Source organism: Tripterygium wilfordii, chromosome 6 (genome assembly GCF_013401445.1).
Source record: "Tripterygium wilfordii isolate XIE 37 chromosome 6, ASM1340144v1, whole genome shotgun sequence".
Lineage (NCBI taxonomy): Eukaryota > Viridiplantae > Streptophyta > Magnoliopsida > Celastrales > Celastraceae > Tripterygium > Tripterygium wilfordii.
The window spans coordinates 3092850-3112478 of NC_052237.1; the positions used below are offsets into that span (position 1 = coordinate 3092850).

The 19629-nt window shown below is 39.0% G+C and overlaps 5 protein-coding genes across 6 annotated transcripts; 1 reads left to right on the forward strand and 4 right to left on the reverse strand.

Moving 5' to 3' along the window:
• Positions 1-1079: 1079 nt before the first annotated feature.
• Positions 1080-4781, forward strand: LOC120001109 (probable protein S-acyltransferase 7). Of its 2 annotated transcripts, none has more exons than XM_038849360.1 (6): positions 1080-1237; positions 1389-1585; positions 2123-2305; positions 2874-3176; positions 3645-3878; positions 3968-4781. In XM_038849360.1, the coding sequence occupies exons 2-6, from the start codon at positions 1469-1471 to the stop codon at positions 4406-4408; spliced, it is 1278 nt and encodes a 425-aa protein (XP_038705288.1). In that variant the 5' UTR covers positions 1080-1237; positions 1389-1468; the 3' UTR covers positions 4409-4781. The 2 variants fall into 2 exon arrangements, with proteins under 2 accessions (XP_038705288.1, XP_038705289.1); XM_038849361.1 differs by having other exon boundaries at positions 1104-1297.
• A 223-nt stretch (positions 4782-5004) lies between these two features.
• Positions 5005-6839, reverse strand: LOC120001110. The gene has a single exon (XM_038849362.1). It carries the CDS (start codon positions 5840-5842, stop codon positions 5186-5188), a length of 657 nt encoding a protein of 218 aa, XP_038705290.1. The 5' UTR covers positions 5843-6839; the 3' UTR covers positions 5005-5185.
• Positions 6004-7359, reverse strand: LOC120000601 (zinc finger protein GAI-ASSOCIATED FACTOR 1-like). Its single transcript, XM_038848726.1, has 3 exons — positions 7166-7359; positions 6495-6679; positions 6004-6404 (listed from the first exon to the last, which is right to left on the reverse strand). The coding sequence occupies exons 1-3, from the start codon at positions 7357-7359 to the stop codon at positions 6004-6006; spliced, it is 780 nt and encodes a 259-aa protein (XP_038704654.1).
• Positions 7360-8025: 666 nt separating this feature from the next.
• LOC119999800 (potassium transporter 5-like) lies at positions 8026-11322 on the reverse strand. Its single transcript, XM_038847554.1, has 7 exons — positions 11070-11322; positions 10347-10857; positions 9985-10245; positions 9846-9898; positions 9635-9749; positions 9304-9558; positions 8026-9220 (listed from the first exon to the last, which is right to left on the reverse strand). Exons 1-7 carry the CDS (start codon positions 11223-11225, stop codon positions 8265-8267), a joined length of 2307 nt encoding a protein of 768 aa, XP_038703482.1. The 5' UTR covers positions 11226-11322; the 3' UTR covers positions 8026-8264.
• Positions 11323-11606: 284 nt separating this feature from the next.
• On the reverse strand, positions 11607-15209 carry LOC120000428 (potassium transporter 5-like). The gene is made up of 8 exons (XM_038848509.1): positions 14885-15209; positions 14079-14550; positions 13953-13991; positions 13606-13866; positions 13471-13523; positions 13274-13388; positions 12942-13196; positions 11607-12856 (listed from the first exon to the last, which is right to left on the reverse strand). Exons 1-8 carry the CDS (start codon positions 15050-15052, stop codon positions 11796-11798), a joined length of 2424 nt encoding a protein of 807 aa, XP_038704437.1. The 5' UTR covers positions 15053-15209; the 3' UTR covers positions 11607-11795.
• Between the last annotated feature and the right edge of the window lie 4420 nt (positions 15210-19629).

A 19629-nucleotide genomic window follows, 5' to 3' on the forward strand; every position in this document is an offset into this window, starting at 1 on the left:
TTCCCCACAAGTATGATTACCAAACTAAGGGGTAAAATGGTACTTTTCATCCCTCAATTACGGGTAAAAAAAAGGTTAGGGATGAAAATGAAACTCGTCCCATAATTGAGAAACGAAAAATACTTTTTTTGCTGAAAACTAGTTATCACCTCTAATAAAGTAATATCAGTTCAATTTACAAAAATCTCCAAAGCAAAATTAAATTGGTATATATCGAGTGTCGAAAACATATGATGAATACCCACACCGGCCCATAAGGCCCAAGGTAGAACTACAACCCAGAAAACCGGCTTACTAGGTGAGGGTGCCTTGGATCCTTATAAACTAGAGTTGGTAGCCCTATTTTTTCAATGTGGGATACTCATCAAACCACCCCCCTTGGACAACCGACTTTTCAATGTGGGATACTCATCAACATATCAGAGCTTCAAGATCAACCCATCAAATGTACACACCCGAGCCACTAGCAAGAGTGATAAGGATAATATACATCACATTGATAACCAGGGTTCGAATCCCCCACTCATTAAAAAACAAACCGATGGACTGCATAAACTAACAAAAGCATGAAAGCGAATACAAATGAATTCCACAATCTGACCGGAATCCAGGAACCGTATAACCAAATTCTTTCTAATATTATAGTTGGGAATTAACTCAATTAAGGGCTAAGAATTGATTTCACTTTAACAAACAAATTAACTGATCATATATATGCATCTTCTATTGGACCTAAAATAATAAACAAACACGTTAGAAAACGTGCGACTTTCGGAGCCAAAGATTCCCTCGCTGTCCTCAACTTGCTTTTTTTGACCTCCCTTTGTTTCTTTCTCTTTGTCTTTCTTTTTCTATTTATATAATATAAATTATATTCTCAAATCTAAATGTTTTTCTTTAATTTAATATAATAATAATATATGACAAAATTAAACTGGCCAGCTCATGATTTACCATTAAACTTCCACTAACACTTGTTATTACCACATATTGTAATTAATTACCTCACTTTTTAGTTTTTTTTTTCCTTCTATTAATCCGTTAAAAGAACAGAGTCTCGTCAAATTCGGCGATCCGACCCGTTTAGCCTGAGAAAGCAATAACCTTTCCTTTTCATGTCTCCTCCTCCGTCTCTGTAATCTTGAACCTCTGTTCTTGCTTTCTTTGTTGTCGTCACAGATTCATTCGGTTCCGGGTGGTCTTGCCTGACTCGACCACCCCATCCTCTTTTATCTAGGTGAAGAAGAACATCCATTTTCTTTCTCAATTATTCCCTCTCTTTTTTTCTCCTTCAAAGGTGATCTTTCATTTTGGGTAAACTTTCCTGGGTATTTATGTTTGAATATTCTCTTCCACATTAATGATGATCTTGAGTGGGTAAATTGCAGAATTGGGGTTGGTGTGGAATGCATTGAAGAGATCTGAGAAATTTGTGGTGGTGGAGGTTGGGAGGGTGAGTGACTGAGAAATGCAGGGAAAGATGTACTCAGCTTCACGGCCTCCTAAGCTCTCCGACTCCAACAGAAGGATTATCGAGTCCGATGGACCAACCCTTCGTGTTTACCAGGTCTGGAAAGGAAGCAATGTAAGCTCTTACTCACCTACCCAAAGCCCAATTCTTTCATTGTTAGATTTCATGGAAGTAATACGTCCCTGTACATTCTTTCTTTGGTCCTCCATTCTCTATGTCTATGTGTTTGTGATTTTTCAGAAGAAGCATTTCGTGACCCAGTTGTTGAATTTATATGTCGAAGGAAAAGGGAGAGATCTGATTAGTCTCTTTGAAAATTAAATGCCACTTTAAGTGGCTTAGCAAGCTTATATTTTTTACATTGTGTTCTTGCATAGAAAAAGAAATGAAATTAGATATGATTTTTGAGACTTGTTTTAATTCATATTTCATACTGTATATCATGCATGTTGAGGGACTAATGTCTCAATATGTTGTGTCTGTCTATTCCTATTTCATTATTGATTATAACTGTCACTTAATTCTTGGTTCTTACCAGCATTTCCATCGTTTACACAGTATTGGTATGTATTACTTAGGGCTGTGGAACACAGCCAATTTTTTTAGCTAGTAAAGGCAAGAAACTGACTCAGGCTTCTTAACCTTGTGCAGAGATTCTGCCTTGGAGGTAGACTCATATTTGGTCCAGATTCCAGGTCAATATTCGTAACAGTGGCCCTTATTGTGACTCCCGTGATCCTATTTTGTGCTTTTGTTTCTCAAAGACTCATCAATGAATTCCATCATCGAATGGTCAATCTCATTGTAGCAACTTGCATTGTCTTCGCATCATATGTGAGTTCTTCTTCTACTACGTTTCTGAATTTAAAGTAGTGCTTCTTGCAAGATTGTTCTTACAATGTAATTAAAATTTAGTTATCGAAGATAAAAGCAGCAACTAAGAGAGGTTGTCTTATTAGTAAGACACGCTAATAAAGTTATGGAAATTTGGTGTGAGAAATAATATGAATAGGATAACATAAAACTTTGCCTGAACACATTCTTTAGAATGTGAAATTTAATGTGTTTCTTACTTTCCAAATATATTCATTTTTACTATGTTCAGGGAAAAATAGATCTTATCTATTAATAATTAATAATTTTGTTATAAGACCAAAGGAGCAACTTAAGTAGGCCGAAGGACTTAAAGATTTAGTTCTTTTTACTTTTTGAGATTGTATGACCTTTTCAAGGTTTGGCCACATTGGATTTGGACCGTCCTCTGTGAATCCTTGATACTAGCAATCACCCGTAAACAACTATGTGAAATGATTTTGTTGCTCTAGTGTTTACCCTTCTATGTGTTTCTTGCATACTCCATTGGCTTTCTATGGGAATTGATATTATATGTTCAACTTTGAAGGTTATTTTTCTTCTCTTCCTTACATCTGGAAGAGATCCTGGTATTATCCCTCGTAATCCACATCCTCCAGAGCCAGAAGATGATGGCTCAAATATGTCTGCAGATTGGCCGGGAAGTCAACTTGGAGCACCTAATTTACCACTTACAAAAGATGTTGTGGTTAATGGGATCGTTGTCAAGGTCAAATATTGCCAAACATGCATGTTGTATCGCCCACCAAGATGTTCTCATTGCTCCATATGCAATAATTGTGTTGATCGTTTTGATCATCATTGTCCCTGGGTAGGGCAATGTATTGGGAAGGTATTCTCTACTTTGTGTATGCTTTGCTTCCGCAACAATTGAAGCTTTCCTGTCTTTCCTGTGATGTGAAGTTGCTTGACTCCAGAACCCTAAATATATGAATTTTAGTCAAAGTCTTGTATTGTATGCTAATAGATACATATTGTACAGATTCTTCTTTCCTGTGGTACTTGTTACTTGTCTTCTAAAAATACCCCTCAACTTTTTGTGCGATTGATTGTGGATGAAGAAGACTGATTCTGGTACTTTATGGCATATCAACTTTGTGGCTGTGCTAACATAAAGATGCAGCTTTTTTGTGTTTTGGATTGAGCATGACTGTTTTTCTTATAATACAACTGATAAAAATGCCAATGTTCTACTGATTTAGGTTTCTTCCTCGTCATTGCTTGGGAAATGATTGTCTTCTTTTCATCCCATGGCTTTCCTTGTGAAAAGGTCTAACAGGTTTTGATATTTTATTGACAGAGGAATTACAGATTCTTTTTTATGTTTGTGTCTTCCACAACCATGCTCTGCCTTTATGTTTTCGCCTTCTGCTGGGTAAGCATCAAGGTTACAATGAATACTTATCATTGTAACCTCTGGAAGGCTTTTCTAAAGTCCCCAGTTTCCGGTGTTCTGATCCTGTATACATTCATCACTGCTTGGTTTGTTGGGGGTCTCACCGCGTTTCATCTCTACTTGATATGCAGCAATCAGGTTCCTTCTTACTTCTCTTTAGCGTATTAGCTATTGACTGTATCTCCTTTCTTCTTAATCTTTTAAAACTGTTATTATCCTTGATGCAGACAACTTATGAGAATTTCCGCTATCGGTACAATGCAAAGATGAATCCTTACAACCTTGGCTGTCTTGGTAATATTATGGAGGTTTTCTTCTCTAAAATTCCCAGTTCCAAGAACAACTTCAGGGAAAAGGTCAAGGGGGACTCATCTTCTGTCTTTGCCAATTCAACGCCCTTGCGCCATGCCCGGAGCCCAGAGATGCCGAAAACAAGCTTTGACATAGAGACGGGGAAGCGGCGGGCTGTAGCTGATGAGGATTTTGAAGATATTCAAAGTCAGATTGATAGTGTTGGTGGACTAGAGAGATGTGGAACTGAACCACGGCGCACACACCGTGATCACAAACCCAATTGGGAAATCACTCCTGACGTACGTATGTTGGCTGCTGAGTTTGGGATGCAACATGGTTTCGAAGGCAGACAAAAAATCAATGGAGTACTTTAGAATTCGAAGATGTTAAATTATTTTAGGGGAAGGTTTTGTTGAGACCTTAGAGCTAAGATTAAACTTCTTGATCTGCCTGATTGGAGCTGCTCACTGACGTTGCAGTGGATTTGAAGTGCCCATCTGATTGTCCGTAAGTTCTCATCTGATTGTCCGTGCCTCATTAATCTCTAGAGAGATAATGTTCTGGTTTGGTTCTGAATGAAGGGATGCATGTAATCGAAACCGTTTGGGCTGATACTCGGGGGTTAGTGTTGTGTTGCTGCTCTGTTTATTTTCTGGTAATATGATTTAGTGTTGATTGTTCAAGTTAACTTGATAATGTTAGTAGTCCGAAGAGAATCAAAGGCTGTTATGTTGAGCTCGACCTAAATCATTCTGTATAGAATCGATACTGTTTTTGATGGAGGAGCAAGCCTTTCAGAGGGGAATGATAGATTTAACATTTCTTTCTTTTTCTAATGGCGAGTGTATGACATTTGAAGCTTTGAGTAAGTCCTTAAAAATAGAAAATATCTTCATTTGGAAGTAGAGAGCCAGTCCCCTCGAGAAAGGCTGGTGAAGGACTTGAGAATTTTTCTTTGGGTTGAATATATACGAAAATCATAAAAGTTTCCTAGTGATAAATCAGAAAATAGCCGTTGAGAAATCACCTTTGGCCACACATTTTGATCCAAATGGGTGACACTCTGGCTTGTTGAAAGTAATTTCTCTTTCAAGAGCTGTGAAGTTGCTTTAGCATCAGTTCTCTAGCTCCCTATGTTATCATGTACTAATTCACCACTCTGAGTGCAAATTATGCAGGGTCTGCTGTCCATTTGAGCCATCCAACTCCATTACACTATCATGGTAGCTTCGTTTTTTCCCAATATTTGAATGTGCTGCTGGTTCGATTCCTAAGAAATCAACGGTCAGTTTTCCACCTCCTTCCATGAATTCCCCTCCAGTTATATTAGCAGAATTTCCATTTTCTGAGTGCACAAACATGGGAGACTGAAATAATCCTGTTTGAGAAATGTTATAAGCTCTTTGATCTATGTTTGTACCAAACATTTGTTGATCTCCAGCATATAAACCGCCATTGTTAGCAGAAATTGGCCCCACGTTGTTACCAACTCCTAAAGAACTCTCCTGGACATGCCCAGATGAGTTCATGCTACTAGTAGAGCAGCCAGTAAATCCCCTTAGAAGCATTGGCGCGATCGTGTTATCACTGATCTTCGCACCCATTTCTGCGGCTTTCTGTAATAAGGCTGTTGCAGACGTGTAAGCAGAGCCAATGGCCATTGGATTAGAACTTGATCCACCAACAGAACTTGAGCATGGCCAAGAAGTTCTCGAATTCATCAAAGTGTTTGTGTTTGAACTGAAAATGCTGGGGGGCAAGAATGAAGTGAAAAATTCTTGTCCTTGGTTCCGCGACAACCCTCCCATGGTTTCTTGGTTTTGCTTTTCCTTGTTATTATTCTCTTCTGTCCATGCATCACAAAACGCTCTGTGCGTGATGAAGCTGTCTTTCCTGTAAGAAGATAAACTTTGTTTACTTTAGGAAATGCTAGCAGAGAATGAATCTTCAGGTAAACTTGTTTTAAGTTTCACCTTGAGAAGATTGTACCACAACCGCAACGATGTTCTCTGGTTCCACAGATCTTTGTGTGTGCCTTCCAGTCTGATTGAACAGCGTAACATTTCGAGCACTTATCGCATTTCCATTTCTTCTCTCCATGCTTTCTGCAGAAGTGTTTCTTTATGCCAGTCAAGTCTCCTAAAGCCTTACTTGGGTCATGATGCACACAACTTGGCTCAGGACAGATATACACCCTCCTTTTAGTCTGTGTGCTTGGCCTTTGCTTCAGCTTCCAGGGCAAGTTGTGCCCTCTCCGGTGGAGCTGAAGATTCTGATCTCTCTGGAACCCTTTGTGACAAACCTCGCAAATATACCTATTCGTCGCGGTTAGAGTCCTCGGAGACAATGCCACAACCTCAACATCTGAATCTGCACAGTTGCATTAGCTAATATAACTTTAAACGATAGTAGTTGGAAATTTTTATTTCTTTTACCAGGAAACTTGCTTATCTGGATTACCTGCAGAAAGGTTTCTTTTCTTCTTTGAGGACTTAGTTGCAGAAGGGGAGATTTCATTACATGTTTGACTTGCATTTGGACTTCCATTAATGGAAGAGTGTGCGATCATTGTGCTTTGTAGCAGTTCATCTTCCTCGAATTCCTGGAGAAGGCTTGACATTTTCAGACAGTCTGATCTTTTCATGCTGTGGGGAGGGAGCTAATAATACATATGCAGATGGAAGTTGATATGTAGCTACTGACAAAAAGAAGAAGAAAGTGCATACCAACCCTCAATCAAAGACCATAGTCTATCTATTGATATTAAAAGTAGAAGTAAGAATTCTTTGACAACATCATCTTTGTATAAAAATACAATTTAGAATTAGACCCCATTTGTTTTTTAAGTAGCCGGTAATAACTTAGTAGGCGTGCTCTTTGGATAGCTCACTAAGCCAAAACTTGGGTCGGGTTAGGTATACGTAAACCCGTCTGACAAATTAATTGGACGAAAGCTCAACACAAACCACATAGAAATAGTTATTAGAAACCATAAGTTGGTTGTGTTGGTCCTATTTGGAAGGAGAAACCCAAATTTCTTAGACTCTCCAGTTTTGGAGTCTCTGAAACCTACAAAAAACTGCTTGTGATTGCCGTTCAGGCGCGCCTTGATATGATGAATTAGTTGTCACCTGAAACTGAAACTAATGCGGCCAAGAGTTGAAAACAAATCATAAACAGACGCAGAAGAGGATGACAAATGAAGAGATCTGGAAAAAGAGACAAACTTTCGCCTTCTGATGGAAACTATTTTGACAAGTTGACCTGCTTTAAGGGCTGACCTTGGATACCCATCAAAACTTTTGCCAAATTTAGGGTTTGTCATATAGTGAATTGGAGTAGTTTGCAGACATCATGTTCCCAACAGTTTTGTTTTTTCATCTGATTTTATGTCTGGAGAAGGGAAGCATCTGCACGAAACTGTGACCTCCCTTTGACTATTTGCTTCAGTCCTGCAGAAAATCCAACCGACTTTACGTACCTTTCACTAGAAATTTCAAATTATCAAAAACTGGTTTTTGCCTCTACAAATATTGGTTCCTTCATCATTCCCATTCTCATGCATACCTAAAACAAAATAACATTTTAATTTTAGGTCATGTTCATATTGTCCGCTTTGGACCAAAAGTCGCACAAATTTGTTACCATGGGCCTTATCCAAAGTATTTAGCTTTAGAAAAAACGTCAATTGTGTGGGAAGAGTTTGAAATTTTGCTTATATATCACACAGTTAGATTTTGTCAATATGACATAGGAAAACAAGTCATTAGGGAATGGGCCGATTCATTGGAACTCATCTTGGGCCCTCCATGGTGAACTGGTACCTTGGGCCTAAACTGGGTCCGTGAATAAATTTGAGTTTTCAATTAGCTAGCTTATGGGGCCTACAGGTCCAAAAGGCCCATTAATATCTGCGTCTCCGTTTAAACAAGCCCGTCTGTTGCAGTCTTGCAGATGTTAAATCAAAGAATCTGTTTGCTATAAGAATCAATGAACTGCATTCTTGAAATCACAGAAACAAAAATAAATTTTTTTGGTTAGCTGGGAACAACGCTATTTTTTTTTTCCATACGGGCTAGTCCTTTGAACATCCGACATGGGCCTAAACTCAGTCCGTTCAGTCTACGCGCAAATCTGTTATCCATCCACACATGTAGTTGTTCGCTACTTATTTCAGGCAAACCGTTGGGTCTCTCACATCTGTTTTAGTTCAGGAACTGTTTTTTGTCACTAAATCTCGTATGTCATTCCGACCTTGACAAGCCGAGTCCGCGGAATTGCAAGAACTTTCTTTCCATCTCTGAAATTTTTCCTCAAGAAACTATACGCATAGTTAACAACCATCTTGTTGAAAAACGATGAATTTGGTTCTGCAACAACTTCTGCTTCTCCAAGTAAATAAACCACTCCTCTCTCCATTGCCTTCTGCACAAACTGCACCTCGTCTTCAGCTCCTTGAACCGACGTGTGTGCAGTCTGATCAGAAGAACTTGCAGATGCAGCTGATATGGTGGAATGCTGAGGGTTCTCTGGCTCTATCAAGCTCTCATCATTTGTCACTCGTTGGCGGAAGGCGTGCTCCTGGCGTATGAATTCCTTCATGTTCTCCACCAACTGACGCTCAAATTCTTGGGATTCCTCGATTGGATCGTTGTAGCCATATCTCACAATGCAGCGGAACATTCTGTACTCCCTTGGCTCGACTTGTCGAAACAAGAACCTCTCCTCCAAGGCCACTTTACTAATTGGGATCAACTTGATTGAAACAAAAACTAGAACTGAATGTGCAGACGGTACGTTTGCAATGAAGTGTGGAAATATTGGTGGAATTCCCTGCACCAGCTCGGAGTATAGGAGTCCTATCCCGGGAATTCTGTTTACGTTCCGGTCTGAAATCAATCCTTTTATGGACTCACTAGACACTTTGTTGTTGAGCTCGAAAATGTACCTTTGTCTCTGCGCATAATGCCATATTCCCATGATCGTCACCAGGAAAAATGCTAGCGCTAGAGGAAGATATCCACCTTCTTTGAATTTGTACAAAACAGATGACAGATACACCAGTTCGACGAGAGAAAATACTGCGAAGAACAACACAACCAACGATAGCCTCGTCCTCCAGATAACCAGCATTATAAGCGTAATCATAAACGTTGTCATCACCATTACAGCAACCACCGCGATTCCTGCACACAAACAAGTGTAACTCAGCACCAACAGCTTCTACTTTAGCCTTGGCTAAATCTCTGAGGGGCTGATGATTTATTACCATATGCGTGGCCGATGTTTTCAGTGGTCTGGAAGGCTACACAGACTATTACACAGGCAATCATTAGCATGTAATTGATCTCAGGAATGTAGACCTGGCCTTCGTGCTTGGCAGAAGTATAAACAACCTTGACTCTGGGGAAACAATTAAGAGTCAGTGACTGAGAGATTATTGCAAACGCCCCAGATATCATCGCTTGGCTAGCAATGATTGCAGCAGCAACCGCGATCACAAATGTTGGCCAGTATAATAGATCTGCAGCATAAATAGAAGCGAAAATGAATACTTGATATTACATATAGAGACAAATGAACCTCTTTAAGGAATATACCTGGCACTGATGCATAGAAAGTATCAGCTACTTCATTTGGGAATTTGGTTAGAAATGCTGCTTGTCCACAATATGCAGCTAATAATGCAGGGAGTGTAACACAAGAGAAACTAAGCTGCAATCCAAAATAAGTAACTGATATTACTATCTAATTTCTTATTAACAATTAGTAGGCTAAGCAGTACAATACTACAATTGAATATGATCTTACTTGGATTGCTCGGACATTGAAGTGACCCAGATCAGCAAACATGGCTTCAGTCCCTGTCTCCTAAACTTAGTTAAAAAAAGAACTAATATACACATAAACCTGAACAGGTATTCAGAACTTGAAGAGAAAAAGTCCTCACCTGTAATGCACATAACCACTCCGCCAAGCGATATCCAACCTTCTTTACCATTTCTTTTGAAGTAATCGACGACGTATTTTGGATAGAAAGCACGCAAGACTCCCAAATCAAATTTGATCAAGTTATAAAGCCCAATGCAAGCAATGAAGAAAAACCAAAGGCATATGATGGGAGCAAATGCAAAGCCTACTTTATCAGTCCCAAATCGTTGAACGGAGAACAAAACAATCAATATCGCCACAGAAATCCCCACAACAGCATCTGCACAACCCATTAATCAATCAATAGTAACTTAATACGGTCAAGTCACAGTTACATTACCTAATAGGTTAGCCCTTAAAATATATCAGCAGAAGTGTTACCTTTCCCCAGAGATTTGATTCCACTCACAGCAGAAAGAACTGAAATGCATGGAGTGAGAACGCCATCTCCAATGACCATTGAAGTTCCTAGAATAGTTACAATGAACAGCGCGATCTGAGCAGTTCTACTATTCTCTAGCTTCTCTTTGATCTTCTCGGCTCGTTCAGCGTGTCTTGATGGAGTATCAAGTCTGTAGTTTGAAAGCTCATTGTCCTCCGGTTGATCTTTCGGAATCAAACCCACCTTCGCATACCGGCAAATCAGCGAATAAAGAGCAAACGTTCCACCATCGCCATTGTCATTAGCCCATAACACAATGAAAACGTACTTAATGAGTGGGATCAACACTATTGTGTATATAATTAGCGACAAAACCCCAAGAATGTCTTCTTTGTCTCCAATTCCATCTGTGAAAATGCTTGAGTAGACGTAGAGAGGCGACGTCCCTATATCCCCATAAACAATTCCAATGCTCTGAAACGCCAAGCTCAGTGTAGTCGCCCAAGTAAACTATACCTCAAAACGAAATACACAAATCAATTGAGATATCCAATTAATGCAACCAAATGTTATATCAGAGATAAGGATCCGAGTAGCTGATATCCCACTTACTCCCAACGGTTGAGTTGCGACGCACAAAATTTTTTGTGCGTCCAATACAGCCGTTGGGATAATTGGATACCAACTACTCGGATTTTTCGATATTATATAATCGATGAAACCTTTGAGGCGTGGCTAGGTGACATGAAGACTTTTCCGGCCTCCAGATTGAGTGAGTCGACTCGCTTGATCTTTCCCAAAGAAAGCTTATCGTCCTTCATGTTTTTTTGGACTTGGGTTCCCTTTCCTTCTTCATCAAAGTTTCCATTTCCAAGCATGGTTTTTTTGAGTTTCTATCTTTCTTCTCTCTGGTGTGACTCGGTAAGTATGTGGGGCTTTGATTGCTGGTTTTTGAATTTATAGGCACAAGAATAGGGTCCAAACTGCTGGGAACTCCGTGTATCTAAAATAACGGAGAAGTGCTAATTATTCTCCTTTACACTTGCTTCTTTCTCTATTCTTAGTGTTTTTTTTTTTCCTTAACAAAATAATAGCGCGTTTGTTTGTGGCTAGTTATGAGTGAAAATAACTGCTCGGACTCATCTCCGAGGAATTATTCAGTGGTCCTGTCACGACACGTCATACGTTACGTTGATGTGGTGCACTAGAATCAATGGACATTGATTTGTAGCGATGGTTTGATAACGGGCATGATCTCGTCGTCTCATATGTTAGGACTAAGCCCAATTTCTCCCATACTGAGATCATGTACAATTTTCATTTCATACAATTGCTTATAATACACAAACATGTTACATATCCACCACACAAGTAGTTATTCGGTACTTATATAATTTCAGCCAAATAGTTAAGTCTCACACATCTGTTTCAGTTCACCAACTCTGTCCCTAAATCTCGTATGTCATGCCGACCTTGAGAAGCCTAGTCCGCGGAATTGCAAGAACTTTCTCTCCTTCTCTGAAGTTTTTTCTCAAGAAACTATATGCATAGTTCACAATCATCTTCTTGAACAACGATGAGTTTGGTTCAGCCACAACTTCTGCTTCTCCTAGTAAATAAACCACTCCTTTCTCCATTGCCTTCTGCACAAACTGCATCTCTTCTTCAGCTCCTTGAATGGGTGCATGCACAATCCGGTTAGAAGAATTTCTAGACTTAGCAGCGTGGAACGATCGAATGGAACCTGTTGAAAGACTAGACTGTGTTCCTTGTTCTAGTAATTCCTCCACCTGAACAATTGATCCCCTGCCTATATTGTCCTTAGATAATATTGTGGAATGTTGAGGATTCTCTGGCTCAGGCAAGTTGGCATCGTTAGTCACTCCTTCGCGGATAAAGTGTTCATGGCGTATGAATTCCTTCAAGTTCTCCACCAATTGGCGCTCGAATTCTTGAGGTTCTTCGATTGGATCGTTGTAACCATACCTGACAATGCACCGGAACATTCTGTACTCCCTTGGCTCGACTTGTCGAAACAAGAACCTCTCCTCCAAGGACACTTTACTGATTGGGATCAGCTTGATTGAAACAAAAACTAGAACTGAATGTGCAGATGGTATGTTTGCGATGAAGTGAGGAAATATAGGGGGAATTCCCTGAACGAGCTCGGAGTATAGGAGTCCTATTCCTGGAATTCTGTTTATGTTCCGGTCTGAAACCAATTCTCTTATTGACTGACTTGACACTTTGTTGTTGAGCTCGAAAATGTACCTTTGTCTCTGTGCATAATGCCATATTCCCATGACTATCACCAGGAAAAAAGCCAAGCCTAGAGGAAGATATCCACCTTCTTTGAATTTGTACAAAACAGATGACAGATACACCGCTTCGACCAAGAAAAACACTATGAAGAACAACACGACCAACGATATCCTCGTCCTCCAAATGACCAGCATTATGAGCGCAACCATACACGTTGTCATCACCATTACAGCAACCACGGCAATTCCTGCGCAGAAACAAGCATAATTCAGCATCAGAAGCTACTAGTTTAAGCCTTGAATGACTCTCTGAGGGGAACATTGATTTATTACCATATGCGTGGCCGATGTTTTCAGTGGTCTGGAAGGCTACACAGACTATTACACAGGCAACCATGAGCATGTAATTGACCTCAGGAATGTAGACCTGGCCTTCGTACTTGGCAGAAGTATGAACAACCTTAACTCTTGGGAAACAATTCAGAGTCAGTGACTGAGAGATTATTGCAAACGCACCGGATATCATGGCTTGGCTAGCAATGATTGCAGCAGCCACCGCGATCACAAATGTTGGCCAGTATAATGGATCTGCAGCATATATAACAGTGATTATGAACACTAAATGTTAAAGATGGAGAAAAATGAACCTCTTTCAGGATATGTACCTGGTATTGATGCATAGAAAGTATCAGCTACTTCATTAGGGAATTTGCTTAGAAATGCTGCTTGTCCACTATATGCAGCAAGCAAGGAAGGGAGTGTAATACAAGAGAAACTAAGCTGCAATCCAAAACAAATCATTGTTATTATTATCTCGTGTATTAGTTAATAGGCTAAGCATTAGCATTGGACATGAGCCTACTTGGATCGCTCGGACATTAAAGTGACCCAGATCAGCAAACATGGCTTCAGTCCCTGCATGTCTCCTAAACCCAATTAGATAAAAAAGAACTATAATACAGTTATTCAGAACTTGAAGAGTACTAATAATCCTCACCTGTAATGCACATAACCACTCCGCCAAGCGATATCCAACCCTTTTTACCATTTCTTTTGAAGTAATCGACCATGTATTTTGGATAGAAAGCACGCAAGACTCCCAAATCATATTTGAACAAGTTATAAAGGCCGATGCCACCAATGAAGATAAACCAAATGCATATGATTGGAGCAAATGCAGAGCCTACTTTATCAGTCCCAAATCGTTGAACGGAGAACAGAACAATCAATATTGCCACCGAAATCCCCACAACAGCATCTACATAATCGATCAATCAATCAACATTGAGGATCAATCAATCAATATTAAGGATTGAACAGAAAATATATCAGTAGAAGTCTTACCTTTCCCCAGAGAATTGATTCCACTCACCGCAGAAAGAACTGACAAAAGAAAAACTCAGTTGTTAAAATCTTAGAAAAATAACAATTCACAAACTTCTGTGGCAAACAGAAACGACAAAACCAAACCTGAAATGCATGGAGTGAGAACGCCATCTCCAATAACCATTGAAGTTCCAAGAATAGTAACAATGAACAGCACGATCTGAGCTATTCTACTACTCTCCAGCTTCTCTTTAATCTTCTCAGCTCGTTTAGCGTGTATTGATGGCGTGTCAAGTCTGTAGTTTGAAAGCTCATTGTCCTCCGGTTGCTCTTTTGGAATCAAACCCACCTTTGCATACCGGCAAATCAACGAATAAAGAGCAAATGTTCCACCATCACCATTGTCATTAGCCCACAACACAATGAAAACGTACTTAATGAGTGGAATCAACACTAGTGTGTATATAATTAGCGACAAAACCCCAATAATGTCTTCTTTGTCTCCAATACCATCACTGAAAGTGCTTGCGTAGACATAGAGAGGCGACGTCCCTATGTCCCCGTAAACGATCCCAATGCTCTGAAATGCCAAGCTCAGTGTGGCTGCCCAAGTAAACTGCACCGCCAGAGTGTTTAAGAGATTAGGGATTAGACCCACTACGATTAAAAAAGAAGAAGAAAAAAAGTTCACCCTTCTAAAAGCAAATTCTTAGGAGATATTTCAAATGGTATCGAAGTTTTAGTCTAACTGCGAGATTCTGAGTTCGAAACCTAACTCTATTCCATTGTGGGAGTGTTAAGAGTATTAGGGTCCGATTCACCTCTCCTAAAAATTCAAGCTTTTAGGAGAATCGGTGTTTCACTGAGAGCAAATATAGATATCAGTTCACATGATTACTTCTCTTTCAATTAATTATCAATACAAATACTATATAATTTGATGAAATAACCTTGGAGGTATGGCTAGCTGACATGGAAACATTTCCGGCCTCCAGATTGAGTGAGTCGACTCGTCTGAGCTTTCCCCATGAAAGCTTCTTTTCCTTCAAGTTGTTTTGGACTTGGGTTCCTCGTTCTTCTCCTCCTCCTTCTTCTTCAAAGTTTCCCTTTTCAGACATTTTTTCCCTGGTTCTTGTGTGCTCTGTTTCCTCTGTTCTGTGTTTTTTTGGTATGACTCTTGGTAGTATGTGACGCTTTGGTTCCCTGGTTTTTGAATTTATAGGCACAGATGGGTAAAGAATCTTTAAGGAGGAGGAAGAAAAGGAAGGATCGGATTTAAAATTCCGTCGTTTTAGTGTGTGATCTTGGACTGAAAGTGAATGTCATTAGTAAAAATTCGATTTGCATACGTCGTTACTGTTATTACCAATATAATAATAACAACTTTTTGCACGCCTGGTTAAAGTCAATTTTGGAATGTCATTTTAGTGTGTGATCTTCAATTATAAGATTTATGTTAGAAATTTTCAGTCCAAATATATATATATGGGAGATATTATTTGCTATGAACTACGGTTCGTATAAATTAGTTTTTCATAAACCGTTGTCATTAATTTTTATGGCACCTATGCTTTTTGGTGGTGGTTTGATAGTGAGTATGATCTATCATCTCATATTTTTGGACTAAACCCAAATTTTTTTTTCCCCTTATTGTGATCCTTAAGGGCAAATGCAATGGTTGCTTATTTGTTGGGCCAACAAAAAAGTTGGTCCGGTCCCACCTCTATTACACAAAAAGTCAAATCAAATACGTATTCTAATACAGTCACATCAGCAAAACACATATTTCAATACAACCACATCAACAAAACACAAATTTCTATATAATTTCTCTTCCCACCCAACTTGGAGGCCAACAACATTTCATTCCTCCATATTATCCACAACAAAACTACACCAAAACATCAAATATCAATACATCCACATGAGCAAAACACTTATCCCAATACAACCACATAAGCAAAACACATTTTACAATACAGTCACATCAGTAAATGACAACATCTTTGTTGGCCCAATGACAATTTACCATTGCAATTACAATTCCTTATTACTTATTTCTCTCACGTTTGGCCTTTGGAGATCCTTAAATCTTAGTCAACTGGCTTAGTTATCAGGTTGTTGCATGTCCATAGTTCATTAGAAAAAAAAAATAAGCCAAATAATTTGACTTTGATAAATGATTGTTGATTTGGTTTAGTTGTTTATATATGGTCAAATGTCACAAACACCCCCTGTGATTAGGGTCATTTCTACCTACACCCCTCGTTTTGAATTTACAAGAATTAGACCCCATGTGGTTTCATTTAGTGTCATCTTGGGTCCTTCCATCCATTTGACTGTTAAGACTAACGGACACCAAAACGGTGTCGTTTTGAAAAAAAATTTAAAAAGAAAATAGGCAAAACGACGTCGTTTTGCAAAATGGAAGGCAAAAACCTTACCCCTTTTGAACCTTTTCCCCTTTCTCGCGATTGTGAAAGTATACCAAATTTTGTCTCTCAAATCCTCCACAAAGGAGCACCTCCAGCAATAGGATTGTCAAGACCTTCGTTGCAGAGTGAAATACCGGCTACGATTGTCTTTGCTTTATTTCTATCTTTGGCATTGTTCGGTTTATCACAATCAACATTAGTTTCTCATGAATGTAATACCCCCTGTGGTTTCATTTTTGTTGTTTGTGCATATTGTATGTTCCATGTTGGATTGGTTGTGTGGTAAATGCATGGATGGTTCATGTAAACTGGAGATGGAGAATGATCCAAATGTCATGGATGAGAGTGGAGATGACAGTTCTGAATTTGAGGATGGTTCAGAGGAAGATGGGCCTGATTTGTTTATGGATGAGGTTAATGAGGGTGTAAGTAACAGAACTCAGTAGAAGGAGAATGATGATTGGATGAGGGATTTCAATGTGGGAATTGCTGATGGGAATGAGTCTGAATATGCAGACTCTAACTATTTGGTCACTCCAGATAACTCAGATGAGGAAGCTCCAAAAAGGCCCAAGTATCCTCAGTTCAATGCCAATGTGGATTTTCAGGGAGACATCACATTGATGGCTGGACAGATTTTTGCAGATAAAGTGTTGTTCAAAAAGGCATTGAAAGAATATTCAATTCAACATGGTTTTTATTATATTTTTGTGAAGAATGATAAGTGGAGGGTAACAGCATTATGTGCTAGGCATTGTGGGTGGAGGATTCATGTATCACCAACTCAAGATAAAACTGCCTTTCAAATCAAGAGTTTTAATCAGTACAAAACTGTGATAAGCATGGTGTTAGCACTAAGGTTGATTCTAAGTGGTTGACACACAAATATCTATGACCTTTTGAGGGATGTATCAATTGCAAACAACTAGGTCATAATACTAGGGGATGCATGAGACACATGAGGGATGAACAACAAAGGAATATAGCAACAAGTGGTACTTCAACTACAACAACAGCTACAATGAACAGTGGATCATCCAGCTCAACTCCTAGACTGCCCGCCATAATGGACAAACTGCCTATAAGTTGGACTTCATAATGCTTAGCACTTTTTGGTACAATTTTTGTTTTATATTTGATGATGTTTGCCTCCAAGGTGACATACTCTTTTGTGTCACATGCTCTGTTTTGGAATCTCTTTTAATAATGATATTCTGTCTTGTTCCATTAGTCTTAATAGTCAAATGGATGGAAGGATCCAAGATGACACAAAATGAAACCACGTGGGGTTTAATTCTTACAAATTCAAAACGAGGGGATATAAGTAGAAATGCCCCTAACCACAAAGGGTGTCTGTGACATTTGACCTTTATATATTAAACATACATTCCCTTCAATTATTACCAATATTATGACATTTTTTGTTGGTCGAATAAAAATCTATACAAAATAAATAAATAAATAAAATCAACCGCCTTAGCTTGTAGACAAAAGAGTTGAAATCTTCAACTTCAAGTGCGCCAATTTCTTCCTCCGCTTTAATTGAAAACATTGCAAATAGAAGTCAAGCGGCTTAGCTACTACTTTCTTACACGTCATAATTTGACTTTAATAAAAATGCCACTAGTTTGTTACACGTCATAATTTTGACTTCAATTAAAATAACTAAAAATAATTAAAATTTCTAGGTCTAAATATCTAATTCATTTAGAAAAAATTTTTTATGAAAAATTCATTTAATGTTTAAGCAACTTAATTTGTTACAAATTGATTACTCGTGAAAGCTGTCAATTACTATAGGTCTAAGACTCGCACGATTTTGTTCTGAAAAGTACCATATTGCTTGAGAGAGTGAATATCTACTTACACACTATATTGATGGCATACACCTAATTGATACGGAATACAATTATTAACATAATTGGTTAGTATGTTATTATCTCATCCTGTATATTGATGGCATACACCTAATTGATACGGAATACAATTATTAACATAATTGGTTAGTATGTTATTATCTCATCCTGCTTAAGTTTAGTGGATTAGAGAATAGGATCATGATCATCACAGAGGAAAAATGAGTTTAATAGGACTAATTGTGTGATTTGACTATTTGAGCCACTTCATAATTGCGTGAGAAGATTAAAGAAGCTAAAAAATTATGTAGGCGTGGGAGACAACGTAAGTCATCAGTCATTACGAGAATAGAAGATAGTTTGGTTGATCAGGTTATCTGTCCAGGATCTTGAGTCCAAAGTTCCATTCTCACCATGGGGTTTGGGATTTGGGTAATTTTTCATCCGCTGTGGTGGCCTTCATGCCCCTCAGTCATGTCTTAGCGTGTGTGTGGCCTGTAGGTCTTTTAAAAAAAAACAAAAAAAAAGTCATCAGGCATTACCTGACGGGCTTTGGTGGGCTTTCTTTCGGTCTCATACAGTTCGGGCCGAAGTTGGGTCGTGCATATCAATTTGTGAAGCCTACAGTTTCAACAACCTATTAAAAAACCCAGAATGGGCTTAGCGCGGTCAGTTAAAACCATCAAGCCACCAGCCCATTAAAAAGCCCATAACGTGGGATTAAAGGCCCGGCTCTAAATCGGTTAAACTACTGAGACTATTTAAAGGCCCAATAACCCTAAACAACAATTATAATTTATAGGGTCATTGTGCTGTCAATTAACTGCCATATAACTTCAAACCAGTTGAGAAGGTCTCAACCCAATGCGAAAAGATAATGTAAGGTGGCATTTTACATACGTTTAGACTGAGCGAGAGTTCATCTTACAAATTACGATAAATAGAAGCATTTATTGAAAAACTCGAACACATGACATTTCGTTTGAGCTAAAAATTATCGCGTTGAAGTTGAACATCACGATCAACGACATGTTGTTGCTGCCATACAAATCGTTGTACTTTTCCACCAAACATAGGAAAAAAATAAAGAGAACCAAAGGCAGCTGGCAAGGCTACTGTGTATGGAAAAGCAAGTTGTGATCCAGGAAGGCAGATGTTTCACTTTCAATCTCACATTGCATGAAGGGGCAAGGGCATGACCTTACAATAAAAGGGGAAGAAGACCCAACCTCATTCTTTTCGAGTGGCATTTTGTAGGGAGCAAGGTCAACTCAAGGGTGGAACCACCCCAGGGGCTGCTAAAAGGACCAACACAACCTCCCCCTTCATGGCTTTCGAGTTCAATATAAAAGGCACAGCTAATAAAGAGCTGCTTGTCTTTTTCTCCAAACATGACCCCAACAC

Excerpts from the sequence above, each read along its gene's own strand:
- LOC120001109 (XM_038849360.1), top strand. The coding sequence starts at position 1,469 with ATGCAGGGAAAGATGTACTCAGCTTCACGGCCTCCTAAGCTCTCCGAC. Across the intron at positions 1,586-2,122 it reads AGGTCTGGAAAGGAAGCAAT|AGATTCTGCCTTGGAGGTAG; the intron begins GTAAGCTCTTAC and ends AACCTTGTGCAG. Across the intron at positions 3,879-3,967 it reads ACTTGATATGCAGCAATCAG|ACAACTTATGAGAATTTCCG; the intron begins GTTCCTTCTTAC and ends TCCTTGATGCAG.
- LOC120001110 (XM_038849362.1), bottom strand. The coding sequence starts at position 5,842 with ATGGGAGGGTTGTCGCGGAACCAAGGACAAGAATTTTTCACTTCATTC.
- LOC120000601 (XM_038848726.1), bottom strand. The coding sequence starts at position 7,359 with ATGACAAACCCTAAATTTGGCAAAAGTTTTGATGGGTATCCAAGGTCA. Across the intron at positions 6,680-7,165 it reads CGCATTAGTTTCAGTTTCAG|CATGAAAAGATCAGACTGTC; the intron begins GTGACAACTAAT and ends CCCTCCCCACAG. Across the intron at positions 6,405-6,494 it reads GAAAAGAAACCTTTCTGCAG|ATTCAGATGTTGAGGTTGTG; the intron begins GTAATCCAGATA and ends GCAACTGTGCAG.
- LOC119999800 (XM_038847554.1), bottom strand. The coding sequence starts at position 11,225 with ATGCTTGGAAATGGAAACTTTGATGAAGAAGGAAAGGGAACCCAAGTC. Across the intron at positions 10,858-11,069 it reads CACCTAGCCACGCCTCAAAG|TTTACTTGGGCGACTACACT; the intron begins GTTTCATCGATT and ends TTTGAGGTATAG. Across the intron at positions 9,899-9,984 it reads AGTGGTTATGTGCATTACAG|GGACTGAAGCCATGTTTGCT; the intron begins GTGAGGACTTTT and ends TTTAGGAGACAG.
- LOC120000428 (XM_038848509.1), bottom strand. The coding sequence starts at position 15,052 with ATGTCTGAAAAGGGAAACTTTGAAGAAGAAGGAGGAGGAGAAGAACGA. Across the intron at positions 13,867-13,952 it reads AATCAATTCTCTGGGGAAAG|ATGCTGTTGTGGGGATTTCG; the intron begins GTAAGACTTCTA and ends TCGATTATGTAG. Across the intron at positions 13,389-13,470 it reads TTAATGTCCGAGCGATCCAA|CTTAGTTTCTCTTGTATTAC; the intron begins GTAGGCTCATGT and ends TTTGGATTGCAG.